Here is a 19,208-nt window from a genome sequence, read left to right on the forward strand (position 1 = left end):
CTCAGGACTGATGAACACAGAGTAAGGCTGTCAAATTACTGCAACGATTCTTCAGTAGTCTTGCTACGTTATTCTGGATAAAGGGATAGGCTCTGGCCTCTATTCTAGACCATTCCACTCTCTCTCTGTCCCCACCCCTCCCTCCCTTTCTCTGGTAGTTTGGGATTTTGGGGGGTGTCACCATCTCTTCCGTTCCATCCCTCTCTCCCCCTCCCTCTTTCTGGTATGTTGGGTGTGTCAGATTCGTCCATTGCCATGGGTGCTGCCCCTCCTCTCCTGAGTGCTTCCCCTCCTGCCGTGAGGGGTGTAGAGGAGGTCAGAGGGACCGCAGGAGGTGGTAGAGGTGAAGCCACAGGCTTCACAGGCCAGGGCCAACTGTCTCAGAGCATCTAGAGAGTCTGCCTTGGCACCATGCAGGAGATCACACTGACCCTGTAGAGGGAGCGATGATGAGAGAGAGAGAGAGGGGGAGAGAAAGGGGAGAGAAAGTAAAAGAGAGCAAGAGAGAGGGTGGATGTTTATACAATATACAGCAGCATAAATGTGTCCAAGACATTTTCCCCTTGGTGACAAAGTGTATTGTATTGTGGCTCCATGAGTACCTTGAGTACAGTGATGTTCCAGGTGAAACTCTCCAGGGCTTTGCTCTGCTTGCGTCCCTTCAGCCCTTCCTTCTCTCCCAGCCTAGGCAGCTCCTCATGAAACTCCATTCCTGAGACGAGACAGGGACAGGTGAATGAGACCGAGAGAAAATTAGGAGTCAGTGAGAGCTGAGGCTAGCGATAAGTAACAGAAAGACAATCCATATCATTAAATTTGAAAAATGTTATTATATAATTTAGCTCAATTAAATGTCACACTTGAGCAGGGGATAAAAATACATTCACTTTTTCCATTGCTATCCTTTTGTCTCAAGCTCTTATGTGAGTACTTTCTCTCCTTTTAAGGCTCATGATCTAGACTGACATCTGGAGTAGATATACGTTTATTAGTATGGTAAATCAAAACCAGCTATTGACTTTCCTCTCTCCATTTCTCCCATATAGGGCAATGCACTTGAGCCAGCATATCTCTTCTGACAGGGGTACACAATACAATATAAAAGATGGAGCTCTTCAATCACACTTCAGTCGAACACTTAAGTTATTAGATACAAGTTAGTTATTTTCATCACACTGCTAGATTCCTGAAGATCGGATCCAGGGTTTGTTATTACTGTGGCTGGTGAGATATTCATTTTATATTCCTCCATCTGTCCGTCCATCCCCTCCTCCCTTCCTCCCCTCCTCCCTTCCTCTCACCCTCTCTCTGAACCTGTGCAATCCTCTCCTCCACAGCATCTGCCTTCTCAATCAGCTGCTTCTGGGCTGAGATCATCTGGAAGGGACAGACAGACACTGGATGAGCATCTGGACAGACAGACAGACAGGCAGACAGACAAGACGAGCCTCTGGACGGACAGACAGACAGACAGACAGACAGACAGACAGACAGACAGACAGACAGACAGACAGACAGACAGGCAGGCAGGCAGGCAGGTAAGCAGGCAGACAGACAAGATGAGCCTCTGGACAGACAGACATACAGACAGACATATACAGAGACTGAGATAGATACACAGATCAACCAACTAACAGAACAACCGACAGACTGACACAGACACAAACACATACACTTAACCAATGGAGAGATATTGGCTAAAAGTGAGTCAGTCATACAGACACACAAATGATATAATGTAAGCCAATGAACAAGCTTTCAGGCACCAAAGAGCAACACACTGTGGTATTTACAGACTAATGTCCTTCACTTCCCATCTGTGACCCAACACTGCTGCTCAACACCTGGGGGGGGGGGGGATGATTATGAGATGAAGGATGGAGGGAAAGAGGAATGGAGAGATGGAAAGGAAGAAGAGAGTAATGCTAAGGCCATGTGTGAAGGGTGAGGGATGTGATGTAGACATTGGGGAGGCTACAGTCTGAGTCTCATACTGGCCTAGACCTTAGATAGACAAACAATGACGAATTTCTCTCACACACACACACACACACACACACACACACACACACACACACACACACACACACACACACACACACGGTAGAGCATGATGGTTGTAATGCCAGTATCGTGGGTTCCATTCCCGTGACCAGCCGTACATAACGTCCCCGACCCAAACAATCTTGGTCAATTCACACATTCGCCAAAACTGAAGAGATACAGCTAGCTAAAGACCTCCTTTAGCACGTGGAAAAAACAGTGGACAGAGTCTTGCTAGCTCTGTTAGCTAGCTAGCTGGGATTTTCTACAAGGAATCTGCCTCCCGAAAAAAAGAAAAAGTCTTCTCCCAAGCGAGTGTGAGACCTACTCCTGTTGCATGCTAATGGAAGCTCAGTGAATATACCTGTCCTGATTTGTCATAGACGCTTGCTAAATAACTTTAATGAGCAATCCTTCCTTTATGACCTGGTCTCTGTAAATTGGTATATAATCAGCTTGATCCCCTCTGTCGAAGACGCTTGGACCTTCTTTTTTTATATTTTCAGTGGTATTGTTATTTCTCATTTCCCCATAAAGAAAATGAGAATTAAAAACAGGTTTAGACCCTGGTTCGACAGTGATCTGGCCGAGTTACTCCACATCAAGAATTCCATTTGGCAAAAGGCTTGGCACTCAAATAGTCAGGCTGACTGGCTCTCATTCTGGCAAATGAGAAATAAGTGAACTCATGCTATCCGGAAGGCCAAAGTTAGTTACTTTAAGGAGCAGTTCTCTCTCTGTGGGTCTAACCCCACGAAGTTCTGGAAAAGGGTTAAAGACCTGGAGAATAAACCCTCCTCCTCACAGCTGCCCATGTCCCTTAATGTTGATGATGTGGTTGTTACTGACATGGCTGAGCTCTTTAATCACCACTTCATTAAGTCTGTCACACCCTGATCTGTTTCACCTGTCTTTGTGATTGTCTCCACCCCCCGCCAGGTGTTGCCCATCTTCCCCATTATCCCCTGTGTATTTCTACCTGTGTTCTCTGTTTGTCTGTTGCCAGTTCGTCTTGTTTGTCAAGCCAACCAGCGTTTTTGGGTCAGCTCCTGCTTTTCCCCAGTCTCTCTTTTCTCATGCTCCTGGTTTTTGACCCTTGCCTGTCCTGACCCTGTACCCACCTGCCTGACCACTCTGCCTGTCCCTGACCCTGTACCCGCGCACCTGACCACTCTGCCTGCCCCTGACCCTGAGCCTGCATGCCGTCCTGTACCTTTGCCCGTTTCTGTAATAAACATTGTTACTTCGACAGGGTCTGCATCTGGGTCTTACCTTGATACCTGATAAAGTCAGGATTCCTATTTGACTCAGCCATGCCTCATTGCCTGTCCAACATTTCCTCATCTCCCACCCCTTCTAATGCAACTCGCACCGATGCTCCTCCCTCTTTTTCCCCTGCCCCGCTACAAAGTTTCTCCCTGCAGGAAGTCACTGAGTCCGAGGTGCTAAAGGAGCTCCTTAAACTTGACCCCCAAAAAACATCTGGGTCAGATGTTTAAGGTTGCAGCCCCCGTCATCGTCAACCTTATCTCTGACCTTTTTAACCTGTCTCTCCTCTCTGGGGAGGTTCCCATTGCTTGAAAGGCAGCCACGGTGCGTTCTTTATTTAAAGGGGGAGATCAAGCTGATCCTAACTGTTATAGGCCAATTTCTATTTTGCCCTGTTTATCAAAAGTTGGAAAAACGTGTCAATAATCAACTGACTGGCTTTCTTGATGTCTATAGTATTCTCTCTGGTATGCAATCTGGTTTCTGCTCAGGTTATGGATGTGTCAGTGCAACCTTAAAATGACCTAAATAATGTCACCACTGCACTTGATTCTAAGCAATGTTGTGCTGCTATTTTTATTGACTTGGCCAAAGCTTTTGATACGGTAGACCATTCCATTCTTGTGGGTCAGTTAAGGAGTATTGGTGTCTCTGAAGGGTCTTAGGCCTGGTTTGCTAATTACCTCTCTCAAAAGGCGCAGTGATTAAAGTCAGAACATCTGCTGTCTCAGCCACTGCCTGTCACCAACGGAGTACCCCAAGGCTCAATCCTAGGCCCACGTTCTTCTCAATTTACATCAACAACATGGCTCAGGCTGTAGGAAACTCCCTCATCCATTTATATGCAGATGGTACAGTCTTATACTAAGCTGGCCCTGCCCGGATTTTGTGTTAAACGCTCTACAACAAAGCTTTCATAGTGTCCAACAAGCTTTCTCTGCCTTTAACCTTGTTCTGAACACCTCCAAAACAAAGGTCATGTGGTTTGGTAAGATTAATTTTCCTCTCCCCACAGGTGTGATTACTTCCTCTGAGGGTTTGTAACTTGAGGTAATCACCTCAAACAAGTACTTGGGAGTATGGCTAGACGGTACACTGTCCTTCTCTCAGCACATATCAAAGCTGCACGCTAAGATTACATTTAGACTTGGTTTCCTCTATCGTAATCGCTCCTCTTTCACCTCAGCTGCCAAACTAACCCTGATTCAGGTGACCATCCTACCCGTGCTAGATTACAGATAAATAATTTATAGATCGGCAGGTAAGGGTGCTCTCGAGCGGCTAGATGTTCTTTATCATCCGGCCATCAGATTTCCCACCAATGATCCACCAATGATCCATCCCCAAGGACACATCACTGCACTCTATTCTCCTCTGTAAACTGATCATCTCTGTATACCCATCGCAAGACCCACTGGTTCTTCCTCCCTATCTGAGATATCTACTGCAGCCCTCATCCTCCACATACAACACCCGTTCTGCCAGTCACATTCTGTTAAAGGTTCTCTAAGCACACACATCCCTGGGTCGCTCCTCTTTTCAGTTCACTGCAGCTAGTGACTGGAACGAGCTGCTACAAACACTCAAACTGGACAGTTTAACTGCATCGCATCATGTATTATTGTCTCTACCTTCTTGCCCTTTGTCCTGTTGTCTGTGCCCAATAATATTTGTACCATGTTTTGTGCTGCTGCCATGTTGTGCTGCTGCCATGTTGTCATGTTGTGTTGCTACCATGTTGTGCTGCTGCCATGTTGTGCTGCTGCCATGTTGTCCTGCTGCCATGTTGTCATGTTGTGTTGCTACCATGTTGTGCTGCTGCCATGTTGTGCTGCTGCCATGTTGTCATGTTGTGTTGCTACCATGTTGTGCTGCTGCCATGTTGTGCTGCTGCCATGTTGTCCTGCTGCCATGTTGTCTTGTTGTGTTGCTACCATGCTGTGTTGTCATGTGTTTCTTCCTTGCTATGTTGTTGTCTTAGGTCTCTCTTTATGTAGTGTTGTGGTGTCTCTCTTGTTGTGATGTGTGTTTTGTCCTATATTTATATGTTATTTATTTTTAATCCCAGCCCCCGTCCCCGCAGGAGGTCTTTTGCCTTTTGGTAGGCCGTCACTGTAAATAAGAATTTGTTCTTAACTGACTTGCCTAGTTAAATAAAGGTTTAAATCAAATGAAATAAAAACCTCTCTGATGACCGAGGAAACCTGCTCGGTCATCATGCACTGCAAAATCATTCTGGCTATGGATACGGAGAACATCACCACATTAACATCAACAGGACAGAGGGTATACCCATCGGACTTGGGGCTCTGCTGGGAGTTCACCTCATTTACATTTATTTATTCTGCTTTGCCACTAAAATCATACGACCTTCGCCTCTCCCGAGCCCGTTAGGGATAAAAATAAATAAATAAAAATAATTTTAGCTCAAAAGTATTGTGTAGCTCCTGCACCTAAATATAAACAGTACAAGCACCCAAAATGAGTACCGGAACCTATTTCAGTCCAAGTCAAGCGCTGATAAGAAGTAATCAGGTAGGCCTATTTTATGACTTTTCCACTGAATCAGACCATAACATTTCCCCCTTCACGCTGAGTGGTTTTACAAAGGGAGAGAGCTGGAAAGATTTTTCAAATACATTGAGGAACTTTTGTCATTCTCAATAGATGTAAAAACAGACATCGTTTGCTTGCTGTTTAAGGTGAAGAGAAGCTCCACAGCTCATTAGTGTGGTGCGTTAAGCCAATCAGAAATACTATCAGATCCCCAAATGGGCACAGTTCTATACCTACATTTGCGTGCAGACCAGGTAGCCTATAGGCCTACTTCTATGCGTGCAGACCAGGTAGCTTATAGGCCTACTACTTCTATGCGTGCAGACCTGGTAGCCTATAGGCCTACTACTTCTATGCGTGCAGACCTGGTAGCCTATAGGCCTACTACTTCTATGCGTGCAGACCAGGTAGCCTATAGGTCTACTTCTATGCGTGCAGACCAGGTAGCCTATAGGCCTACTACTTCTAAGCGTGCAGACCAGGTAGCCTATAGGCCTACTACTTCTATGCGTGCAGACCAGGTAGCTTATAGGCCTACTACTTCTATGCGTGCAGACCAGGTACCCTATAGGCCTACTTCTATGCGTGCAGACCAGGTAGCCTATAGGTCTACTACTTCTATGCGTGCAGACCAGGTAGCCTATAGGTCTACTTCTATGCGTGCAGACCAGGTAGCTTATAGGCCTACTACTTCTATGTGTACAGACCAGGTAGCCTATAGGCCTACTACTTCTATGCGTGCAGACCAGGTAGCCTATAGGTCTACTTCTATGCGTGCAGACCAGGTAGCTTATAGGCCTACTACTTCTATGTGTACAGACCAGGTAGCCTATAGGTCTACTACTACTATGCGTGCAGACCAGGTAGCCTATAGGCCTACTACTATGCGTGCAGACCAGGTAGCCTATAGGTCTACTTCTATGCGTGCAGACCAGGTAGCCTATAGGCCTACTACTTCTATGCGTGCAGACCTGGTAGCCTATTGGCCTACTACTTCTATGCGTGCAGACCAGGTAGCCTATAGGTCTACTTCTATGCGTGCAGACCAGGTAGCCTATAGGCCTACTACATCTATGCGTGCAGACCTGGTAGCCTATAGGCCTACTACTTCTATGCGTGCAGACCAGGTAGCCTATAGGCCTACTACTTCTATGCGTGCAGACCTGGTAGCCTATAGGTCTACTACTTCTATGCGTGCAGACCTGGTAGCCTATTGGCCTACTACTTCTATGCGTGCAGACCAGGTAGCCTATAGGTCTACTTCTATGCGTGCAGACCAGGTAGCCTATAGGCCTACTACTTCTATGCATGCAGACCTGGTAGCCTATAGGCCTACTACTTCTATGCGTGCAGACCAGGTAGCCTATAGGCCTACTACTTATATGCGTGCAGACCTGGTAGCCTATAGGCCTACTACTTCTATGCATGCAGACCAGGTAACCTATAGGTCTTCTACTTCTATGCGTGCAGACCAGGTAGCCTATAGGCCTACTACTTCTATGCGTGCAGACCAGGTAGCCTATAGGTCTTCTACTTCTATGCATGCAGACCAGGTAACCTATAGGTCTTCTACTTCTATGCGTGCAGACCAGGTAGCCTATAGGTCTTCTACTTCTATGCGTGCAGACCAGGTAGCCTATAGGTCTTCTACTTCTATGCGTGCAGACCAGGTAGCCTATAGGTCTACTTCTATGCGTGCAGACCAGGTAGCCTATAGGTCTACTTCTATGCATGCAGACCAGGTAGCTTATAGGCCTACTACTTCTATGCGTGCAGACCTGGTAGCCTATAGGCCTACTACCTCTTTGCGTGCAGACCTGGTAGCCTATAGGCCTACTACATTTATGCGTGCAGACCAGGTAGCCTATAGGCCTACTACTTCTATGCGTGCAGACCTGGTAGCCTATAGGCCTACTACTTCTATGCGTGCAGACCAGGTAGCCTATAGGCCTACTACTTCTATGCGTGCAGACCTGGTAGCCTATAGGCCTACTACTTCTATGCGTGCAGACCAGGTAGCTTATAGGCCTACTACTTCTATGCGTGCAGACCAGGTAGCTTATAGGCCTACTACTTCTATGCGTGCAGACCAGGTAGCTTATAGGCCTACTACTTCTATGCGTGCAGACCAGGTAGCCTATAGGCCTACTACTTCTATGCGTGCAGACCTGGTAGCCTATAGGTCTACTACTTCTATGCGTGCAGACCAGGTAGCTTATAGGCCTACTACGTCTATGCGTACGCAGCCTTACACAACATTGACAGGAGCGCTCCAAACAAAAGACGATGACTAAATTCACCAAAACGTGTAATAGGTTTTGCCAACAATGTGTCCACACGGACAATTAGAACGGTAAGACTGGAATAATAATATTGAATGCATTAACAGAAATTATTGTTACCAAAGTAACAAACATTGTAGATGAGAAATGATAGGAATGAACAGTAAATGTCCTGCAGGTAATACATGTAACAGAGAATTGATAGACACTAACAATCAAACGCAAACAATTCACACAATGAAGTCATGAAATAATGAATGTGCACTTCCCTCTGTCTCTCTGTCCTCGCTCCCTCTGTCTTCTTTCTCTCTGTATCTCAGTCCTGCCTCTCTCCCACTGTCTCTCCCACTGTCTCTCCCACTGTCTCTCCCACTGCCTCTCCCACTGTCTCCTCTTTCCCTCCCTCTGTCCTCTTTCCCTCCCTCTGTCCTCTTTCCCTCTGCCTCTCCCTCTGCCTCTCCCTCTGCCTCTCCCTCTGCCTCTCCCTCTGTCTCTCCCACTGCCTCTCCCTCTGTCTCTCCCTGTCACTCAGGCCTCTCTCTGTCTCTCAGGCCTCTCTCCCTTCTCTCAGGCCTCTCTCCCTGTCTCTCAGGCCTCTCTCCCTGTCTCTCAGGCCTCTCTCTCTGTCTCTCAGGCCTCTCTCCCTGTCTCTCAGGCCTCTCTCCCTGTCTCTCAGGCCTCTCTCCCTGTCTCTCAGGCCTCTCTCCCTGTCTCTCAGGCCTCTCTCCCTGTCTCTCAGGCCTCTCTCCCTGTCTCTCAGGCCTCTCGCAGTCCTCTCTCCTTCTCTCTCAGTCCTCTCTCCCAGTCCTCTCTCCTTCTCTCTCATTGTGTGTGTGCATGTGTACAGAAGACCTGGGCGAACAAACATATGCCTACAAGTCTCTCTCTCTCTCTCTCTCATAGTGTTATAACACATCTATATCAATATGCATTCCCCACCGTATCTCTCTCTCACTCTCTCCCCATGCATTCCCCACCGTATCTCTCTCTCACTCTCTCCCCATGCATTCCCCACCGTATCTCTCTCTCACTCTCTCCCCATGCATTCCCCACCGTATCTCTCTCTCTCACTCTCTCCCCATGCATTCCCCACCGTATCTCTCTCTCTCACTCTCTCCCCATGCATTCCCCACCGTATCTCTCTCTCTCACTCTCTCCCCATGCATTCCCCACCGTATCTCTCTCTCACTCTCTCCCCATGCATTCCCCACCGTATCTCTCTCTCACTCTCTCCCCATGCATTCCCCACCGTATCTCTCTCTCTCACTCTCTCCCCATGCATTCCCCACCGTATCTCTCTCTCTCACTCTCTCCCCATGCATTCCCCACCGTATCTCTCTCTCTCACTCTCTCCCCATGCATTCCCCACCGTATCTCTCTCTCTCACTCTCTCCCCATGCATTCCCCACCGTATCTCTCTCTCACTCTCTCCCCATGCATTCCCCACCGTATCTCTCTCTCTCACTCTCTCCCCATGCATTCCCCACCGTATCTCTCTCTCTCACTCTCTCCCCATGCATTCCCCACCGTATCTCTCTCTCACTCTCTCCCCATGCTTTCCCATCCGTATCTCTCTCTCACTCTCTCCCCATGCATTCCCCACCGTATCTCTCTCTCACTCTCTCCCCATGCATTCCCCACCGTATCTCTCTCTCACTCTCTCCCCATGCATTCCCTACCATATCATAGTGGCTCAGTAGTTTGCGCGTGGTGTCAGTGATGCTGCCCAGGGCCTCCAAGTGGGGGTAGCCGTCCTTCAGGGTCATGCTGGCCCCCGGAGGGCCCTCTGGGGTCTGAAGCCGCGTGGCCAGGCTTTGGATGCACTGCTTCAGCTTGGCCACTGGGGGGAGCCCACAATGCTCCTTGAAAGTCATACTGGCCCTCTGGGAGGGAGGGAGAGAGGGAGAGAGAGAGAGAGAGATCAGATGCAGGGTATTATAGGTATATACGCTCAGGTGTTTTTTTCTATCCATGTGACCTGAAAAAGTCCAGACTAAGAGAGGATATGAAATCACAGCATCAGATAAGGTGTAAACTCACACCACACATACACTATAAATCAGGTCAAGCACAGATTATAACACATAGAACACCTCCTATTGTCTGTGAGAATGTCAGGCCAATCTCTGGTCAGGTTCAGGTCATTCTAAACCAGGTAACGAGGCACTTGGGTGAGCCCCTTAATACCTAGGCTAGGGTCACTGAGGAGAGTAGACATGAAAGCATCCATGCTGAACATTTACTGTACTAGCTAATGTGTTTGGAAGGGAGGGAGGAAGATTACTGGGCTCTCTCAGAGGTCTCTACTGAGAGATCAGACACACTGCCAAAACACTGAGAGTTCAGACACACTGCCAAAACACTGGGAGATCAGACACACTGCCAAAACACTGAGAGTTTAGACACACTGCCAAAACACGGAGAGTTCAGACACACTGCCAAAACACTGGGAGATCAGACACACTGCCAAAACACTGGGAGATCAGACACACTGCCAAAACAACTGAGAGATCAGACACACTGCCAAAACAACTGAGAGATCAGACACACTGCCAAACCAACTGGGAGATCAGACACACTGCCAAACACTGAGAGATCAGACACACTGCCAAAACACTGAGAGTTTAGACACACTGTCAAAACAACTGAGAGATCAGACACACTGCCAAAACAACTGAGAGTTCAGACACACTGCCAAAACACTGGGAGATCAGACACACTGCCAAAACAACTGAGAGATCAGACACACTGCCAAAACAACTGAGAGATCAGACACACTGCCAAAACACTGAGAGTTTAGACACACTGCCAAAACAACTGAGAGATCAGACACACTGCCAAAACAACTGGGAGATCAGACACACTGCCAAAACAACTGGGAGATCAGACACACTGCCAAAACACTGGGAGATCAGACACACTGCCAAAACACTGGGAGATCAGACACACTGCCAAAACACTGAGATCAGACACACTGCCAAAACACTGAGAGATCAGACACACTGCCAAAACACTGGGAGATCAGACACACTGCCAAAACAACTGAGAGATCAGACACACTGCCAAAACACTGAGAGATCAGACACACTGCCAAAACACTGAGAGATCAGACACACTGCCAAAACAACTGAGAGATCAGACACACTGCCAAAACACTGGGAGATCAGACACACTGCCAAAACACTGAGAGTTTAGACACACTGCCAAAACAACTGAGAGATCAGACACACTGCCAAAACAACTGAGAGATCAGACACACTGCCAAAACAACTGGGAGATCAGACACACTGCCAAAACACTGAGAGATCAGACACACTGCCAAAACACTGAGAGATCAGACACACTGCCAAAACACTGAGAGATCAGACACACTGCCAAAACACTGAGAGATCAGACACACTGCCAAAACACTGAGAGATCAGACACACTGCCAAAACACTGGGAGTTCAGACACACTGCCAAAACACTGGGAGTTCAGACACACTGCCAAAACACTGAGAGTTTAGACACACTGCCAAAACAACTGGGAGATCAGACACACTGCCAAAACAACTGAGAGATCAGACACACTGCCAAAACACTGGGAGATCAGACACACTGCCAAAACACTGGGAGATCAGACACATTGCCAAAACACAGAGATCAGACACACTGCCAAAACACTGGGAGATCAGACACACTGCCAAAACAACTGGGAGATCAGACACACTGCCAAAACAACTGGGAGATCAGACACACTGCCAAAACACTGAGAGATCAGACACACTGCCAAAACACTGGGAGATCAGACACACTGCCAAAACACAGAGATCAGACACACTGCCAAACACTGAGAGTTTAGACACACTGCCAAAACAACTGGGAGATCAGACACACTGCCAAAACAACTGGGAGATCAGACACACTGCCAAAACAACTGGACCAGCACTCCCATTAGCGATTACCACAGCACACCTGAGATCAGAGTGGGTTGGTTGTGAGTGCGTGTGTGTGTGTGTGTGTGTGTGTGGGCGGGGGCACACATTATGATTAATAACAGACTGTGGCAGATGAGAATACAGCTGGACACATGACAGAGAGAGAGAGAGACAGACGGAGAGAGAGAGAGACACAGAGACAGAGACAGTGAGCGATAGAGAGAGACAGAGACAGAGGCAGAGAGAGAGAGACATAGACCGAGAGATAGAGAGAGAGAGAGAGAGAGAGAGAAAAAGGAGAGATTGTAGTATGTGGACATGTGTGTTCGACTGTGTGGGTGGGTGCGTTAGTGCTGCACAATTAATGGAATTCACATGGAAATCACAATATTGACATGTGTAATATCCATATCGCAGAAGCATGCAATATTTTGAAATGCCACTCAGCATTTATCTTTCTCTCCTCTTGTGGCTGCTTCCCACACACAAAGCCCCGCCCCCTGTCACTCAACCTGCGCAGCTCCTCCTCCTCGCTGTTAGATCCATGAGGTTCTGTTAGGTCAAATGCTGTCAACACATTGTTCCAAACAAGAACAATGCTGCTTTCCACTTTGCTTCTTAACATAAATCATGTTATTTCTATGATTCCAACAGTTCACCCAAGTGTTTTGATCTATATCGCAAGTCACTTTAATAAATGGAACACTAGTCATTTTAATAATATGTTCATATTTGGATTACTCATCTACTGTATCTTATTCTATGCCACTCTGACATTGCTCGTCCAAATATTTATATATTCTTAATTCCATTCCTTTACTTTAGATTGTGTGTATTGATAGATAATACTTGTCAGATATTACTGCACTGTTGGAGCTAGAAACACAAGCATTTCGCTACACCAGCAATAACATCTGCTAAACACATGTGACAAATAACATTTGATTATAATCTCAATATTTTGAGCAAAAATTTAAATTGCATTTTTTGCCCATAATCGTGCAGCCTTAGTGTGTGTGTGTGTGTGTGTGTGTGTGTGTGTGTGTGTGTGTGTGTGTGTGTGTGTGTGAGACAGAGAGAGTGATTGTGTATAATAGAGATAAGCGGGTCCGTGCTCTGACCAGATCTATGACTTATCTTCTCTGGTATTTATAGACTAGTGTATAATCGTCCTCTGTCTCTACTCACAGGTAGCGTCTGATTCCAGCACAGTCATACAATCTACTCTAGCCCAAATCACACTCCTCCAAGACTCATGCTTTACAAGCCCTATTTCACCACTGACTAACTACAACACAACAGCACCATCTGTTCGGGCAGGAACATGTATTCAAATGTATTTGTTCATTTCAATATTAAGTTAAATGCATTTGGTTATCTATATTAGCCCTCTAGCGTCTAAGCGGGGGGGGTCTACTAACCTAACATATGGAAGTGTTTTAAGATGGTCATACCATGGATCATTTACATATTTGATATTTTAGGACCCCTTCAGGCATAAAAAAAAATATACAAAATGTATTTGATTAAACAATTCATTTGGCCCATAGAAACGCATTGAATAACAGCTTCATGCATGGATAAACGGATAGTCCCCAAAAATCTGAAGGAAGTTTGTTCTGTAATGTCTGTCCTATATCTGAAGGAAGTTTGTGCTGTAGTGTCTGTCCTATATCTGAAGGAAGATTGTTCTGTAGTGTCTGTCCTATATCTGAAGGAAGTTTGTTCTGTAGTGTCTGTCCTATATCTGAAGGAAGTTTGTTCTGTAGTATCTGTCCTATATCTGAAGGAAGTTTGTTCTGTAGTGTCTGTCCTATATCTGAAGGAAGTTTGTTCTGTAGTGTCTGTCCTATATCTGAAGGAAGTTTGTTCTGTAGTGTCTGTCCTATATCTGAGAGATATATGAAAGACCAGGAAACCAGTTTTGTTTGTTGTTGATGTTTTTAACCCCTTATTTTAGGCACTAAACAGTCTCCATATATACTTCCATTCATTTTTGAAACTGCTACCTGACTACCTTCAGACTAGTCTTGTGAGGCTTGTGGGCATCCTGGAGCAAAACAACTAACGTACATGTTTGTGAGAGACTCACCTTTCCACAGAGGGGTCATATCAGTGTGTAGCCCAAACTGTTCGGACGTTACAAACAGAAGTTGGCAGATCGTCTGTAGCGACTTCAGATGAGTCCCGTGAGGCTTGTGGGGGTCGTAGAGCAGAATGGAGAACACCGTCGTGTTCGTATGAGTTAGAGGGGTCATAATAGTTTGTAGGTCAAACCGTTCAGATGCTACAGAAGAACGATATTTGGGATGTCTTATGGTCTGACAAACACCACTCTCGCTCTGCCACCGTTCACCACAGATGCAGAAGGGCGACATCGGCGGATGCAGTGGATTGAGACGCAGCCCATTCAATAAAGTAATACGTTTAATATCTTAAACTGACAGATTGTGTTGGGAATTTTTAGTATTATGCTAATTAGATGTCCATTGTTAAAAAGGAACAGACAAGTGATAGATTGATGACTGGAACGAACTGCAAAAATCACTGAAGCTGGAGACTCATATCTCCCTCACTAACTTTAAGCACCAGCTGTCAGAGCAGCTCACAGATCCCTGCACCTGTACATAGCCCATCTGTAAATAGCCCATCCAACTACCTCATCCCCATACTGTTTTTTATTTTATTTATTTTGCTCCTTTGCACCCTAGTATCTCTTCTTGCACATTCATCTTCTGCACATCTATCACTCCAGTGTTTAATTGCTATATTGTAATTATTTTGCCACTATGGCCTATTTATTGCCTTACCTCCCTTATTGTCACACACTGTATATTGTTTTTTTCTATTGTGTTATTGACTGTACGTTTGTTTATTCCATGTGTAACTCTCTGTTGTTGTTTGTGACGCACTGCTTTGCTTTATCTTGGCCAGGTCGCAGTTGTAAATGAGAACGTGTTCTCAACTGGCCTACCTGGTTAAATAAAGGTGAAATACAATAAATTATGGTGGAAACTCCCTCTAGCCCCACGATTACACCAAACAGATGACTGGAAATCCATGAGGGGAAGTGAGCCAGTTTATACTACATAGAAGAGAGGGAATTAACCTTTGACCCCTCACCTGTGCATCCTCCCGCAAGTCCGTGGCCTCCTTGAGAGGGGTGCTAGCAGGGCGGAACGTATCATCCAGAGCTTTAATACCCGTGTTCCGCAGGGTCACGTACTCTCGCCCCCGCCGCACCCCTCTCCGCACAGACAGACCCCTCCTCTGGGCCTTGCCCCCCCCTCGCCGGTTGGTCACAGCCACATGGACGAATAGGCTGGCATGGGGCAAGGGGTCTCCCTCCAGACCCAGCAGGGGCACGTTGCGGTAGCCCGGCTGAAGGCACTCGAAGGCCACGCTGTACTGGCCAATGAAGTCATCTCCGATGTAGTCATCGTCCAATACCACGAAGCGGAGGAGCGCCAACTCCGGCATGTTCACCTGGGAAGGACAGACAGCAACCAATCACATGTGCAGCAACAGATAAATTTCCAGGATTGTTACCCAATACTGTTGGATGGTGATGTCTCTTCATTCCCCCGGGCCACATCATATTATCCATGACATCAACATCCAGTATATTTGTACATTCAATATCACACATAGGCACATATTCAGGTATGCACTCACGCTCACACATTATTAACTGTGGGTGGCATCAGTACAAACACTATTAATCAGACAAATGAAATACATTGGAATAAAACCCTGTACATGGTGAGGAATATATGAACTAAAACACCCACTGGCAGTAGCAGGACTTATGGCTGGGTTAGTGTGGCTATACATACTCATTGTGAGAGGAGACACAGAGAGCAGTTCATTCTGACACATAAACATCCAATAAAACACACCCACACACAGACAGAAACCCACACACACATACTGGTCTGCCATTGGTTTCTGGGCTCTCAGTGTGATGAATGTGTTTGGTAGTAGGCCAGAGAGGGTAGAGAGAAGGAGGTAGACTGACTATCCATCACAACCCACTGGCTGCGTTTAAACATGGGTTTGTGATTTTTTTTTTAATATATAATATTTTTTTAATCAGAACTTTTTTTAAATAATACAAACCTACACATATGAACAACAATGTACAGAGACGCACACAACAACTACATGTCCTCTACCCAGACCTGCTTGCTCACACCTCCATTCCTAGTGCCTGTATTATGGTTTGCCACTTGGCCTTAAATTGTATCAATTTGTTTATCTTGGTCACCCATGCTATGTCAATATTTCAATAATAAATCATTAGATGTTTTCATTGTGTTAAATGATGGTGGAGTGATTGATTTCCAAGTTTTCAGTATATGTTTTTTCAAGATGAGAAGAGAATGGTCCAGCCCATTGTGTATCTCACTACACCCTCATATGCCATGTCTTGAAATATGCAGACAGACAAGTTAAAAGTATGTTTACATTGTAATACTTCTGACAGACAACTTTCTAGCTCCGCCCATAACTTTTGGACTTCATACCATTCCCAGAAGGCATGGATTGTTGAGTCATTGTTAGTTTTACACTTAAGACATGACGCTGCTGATGCGCTGTAGAATTTGTGAATTTTGTCTCTTGTATAATAAATTCTATGCATTGATTTATACTGGCGCACATTTTCATGAACTGTAATTTCGTAAATTATACTCCAACATTTCCCCTATCTTGTGCTAACATCAGTTCTTTTTAAGTTTTGGTTCCAATAGTTTATACAGCTCAGTCTGTGCTAGTGTAGATTTTAACGTTTTAGCATGGAGCTCCATCAATCTAATAACAATGTACAGATGTAGGATCTTCATTTGATCACCATGTTGCAGGATACATTTCCAGGACATTTAAAAAAGTGTAGTGTATTTGATGTTTAATTAAAATGGCTCCTGAAGTTTGTAATTATAATCCACATTTCCTGTTGCTGTAGGATTATTTTCCTGCTGTAGCAAACTGTCTTAAATTAAGATCCTACATGTGAAGAACTAGAGAACATTTAACACAGACTACTCAGGTAGAGAGAGCCCCTCCAGCACTGTCACACACACAAGCTTCATGCATGAAGAGGGGAGTCTAAACAGCATCTCCCTCTCCCTCTCTCTCTGTCTCTGTCTCTCTCTCTCGGTGTGTGTGTGTGCTCCCAGAGAGGACCCATGTGTCTCTGACTCATGAGTGTGTGTCTGTGGAGTCATGCCACATTACCTTCTAGTCCCCCACCAAGCCTTAGGTTACTGGCCACAGGGATAATGAGCTAAACAGAGCTTAACCACTGGCTTTGGTTTCTTTCTTAGTTGTTAAAGTTTTTACAATACTTTGTAGTTCATGTTTTGTTTTTAGTCTTTGTTATTCTCATAACATAAGACCATTGTTCTTAACATATTGTTATTATCTGCACTACAACTAGCTTAGCGTGCCACACCACTGGTCAATACTACCGTAGACCTACTATCCAACTGTTCTCTCTCCATTCCCACATTTGACATCATGACGACATGGGTAGTGTTGTATAATCCCTGACCATCTGTCTTCATAACTAAATCTCCCACAAGGGCTCAGGGGAATCACAATGGCTCTGTCTGTCTGTCGCTATGGGAATGGAATGGCTCCGTCTGTCTGTCACTATGGGAATGGAATGAGACCTCTGTCCGTCTGTCGCTATGGGAATGGAATGAGAGCTCTGTCCGTCTGTCACTATGGGAATGGAATGAGAGCTCTGTCCGTCTGTCACTATGGGAATGGAATGAGAGCTCTGTCCGTCTGTCACTATGGGAATGGAATGAGAGCTCTGTCCGTCTGTCACTATGGGAATGGAATGAGAGCTCTGTCCGTCTGTCACTATGGGAATGGAATGGCTCTGTCCGTCTGTCACTATGGGAATGGAATGAGAGCTCTGTCCGTCTGTCGCTATGGGAATGGAATGAGAGCTCTGTCTGTCTGTCGTAATGGGAATGGAATGAGAGCTCTGTCCGTCTGTCGCTATGGGAATGGAATGAGAGCTCTGTCCGTCTGTCGTTATGGGAATGGAATGAGAGCTCTGTCCGTCTGTCACTATGGGAATGGAATGAGAGCTCTGTCTGTCTGTCGCTATGGGAATGGAATGAGAGCTCTGTCTGTCTGTCGTTATGGGAATGGAATGACAGCTCTGTCTGTCTGTCGTTATGGGAATGGAATGAGAGCTCTGTCCGTCTGTCACTATGGGAATAGAATGAGAGCTCTGTCTGTCGCTATGGGAATGGAATGAGAGCTCTGTCCGTCTGTCGCTATGGGAATGGGATGAGAGCTCTGTCCGTCTGTCGCTATGGGAATGCAATGATAGCTCTGTCTGTCGTTATGGGAATGGAATGAGAGCTCTGTCTGTCTGTCACTATGGGAATGGAATGAGAGCTCTGTCTGTCTGTCGTTATGGGAATGGAATGAGAGCTCTGTCCGTCTGTCACTATGGGAATGGAATGAGAGCTCTGTCTGTCTGTCGCTATGGGAATGGAATGAGAGCTCTGTCCGTCTGTCACTATGGGAATGGAATGAGAGCTCTGTCCGTCTGTCGCTATGGGAATGGAATGAGAGCTCTGTCCGTCTGTCACTATGGGAATGGAATGAGAGCTCTGTCTGTCGCTATGGGAATGGAATGAGAGCTCTGTCCGTCTGTCGCTATGGGAATGGAATGAGAGCTCTGTCCGTCTGTCGCTATGGGAATGCAATGATAGCTCTGTCTGTCGCTATGGGAATGGAATGGGAGCTCTGTCCGTCTGTCACTATGGGAATGGAATGAGAGCTCTGTCCGTCTGTCGCTATGGGAATGTAATGAGAGCTCTGTCTGTCTGTCGTAATGGGAATGGAATGAGAGCTCTGTCCGTCTGTCACTATGGGAATGAAATGAGAGCTCTGTCTGTCGCTATGGGAATGGAATGAGAGCTCTGTCCGTCTGTCGCTATGGGAATGGAATGAGAGCTCTGTGTGTCTGTCGCTATGGGAATGGAATGGCTCTGTCTGTCTGTCGCTATGGGAATGGAATGGCTCTGTCTGTCGCTATGGGAATGGAATGGCTCTGTGTGTCTGTCGCTATGGGAATGGAATGGCTCTGTCTGTCGCTATGGGAATGGAATGAGAG

At 46.1% G+C, this 19,208-nt stretch overlaps 1 protein-coding gene across 1 annotated transcript in view; it reads right to left on the bottom strand.

Moving 5' to 3' along the window:
* Positions 1–217: 217 nt before the first annotated feature.
* Positions 218–19,208, bottom strand: part of LOC115155578 (inactive phospholipase C-like protein 1) — a 111,763-nt gene continuing 92,772 nt past the window's right edge. Inside the window, exons 6-10 of the mRNA XM_029702305.1 lie at positions 15,191–15,553; positions 9,830–10,033; positions 1,302–1,377; positions 603–712; positions 218–432 (exon numbers count right to left, since the gene is read on the bottom strand). Coding sequence (XP_029558165.1) covers positions 238–432; positions 603–712; positions 1,302–1,377; positions 9,830–10,033; positions 15,191–15,553 — 948 coding nt within the window. The 3' untranslated portion in view covers positions 218–237. The remainder of the gene's footprint in view (positions 433–602; positions 713–1,301; positions 1,378–9,829; positions 10,034–15,190; positions 15,554–19,208) is intronic.

This window comes from Salmo trutta, chromosome 20, assembly GCF_901001165.1.
Source record: "Salmo trutta chromosome 20, fSalTru1.1, whole genome shotgun sequence".
Taxonomy (NCBI): Eukaryota; Metazoa; Chordata; class Actinopteri; order Salmoniformes; family Salmonidae; genus Salmo; species Salmo trutta.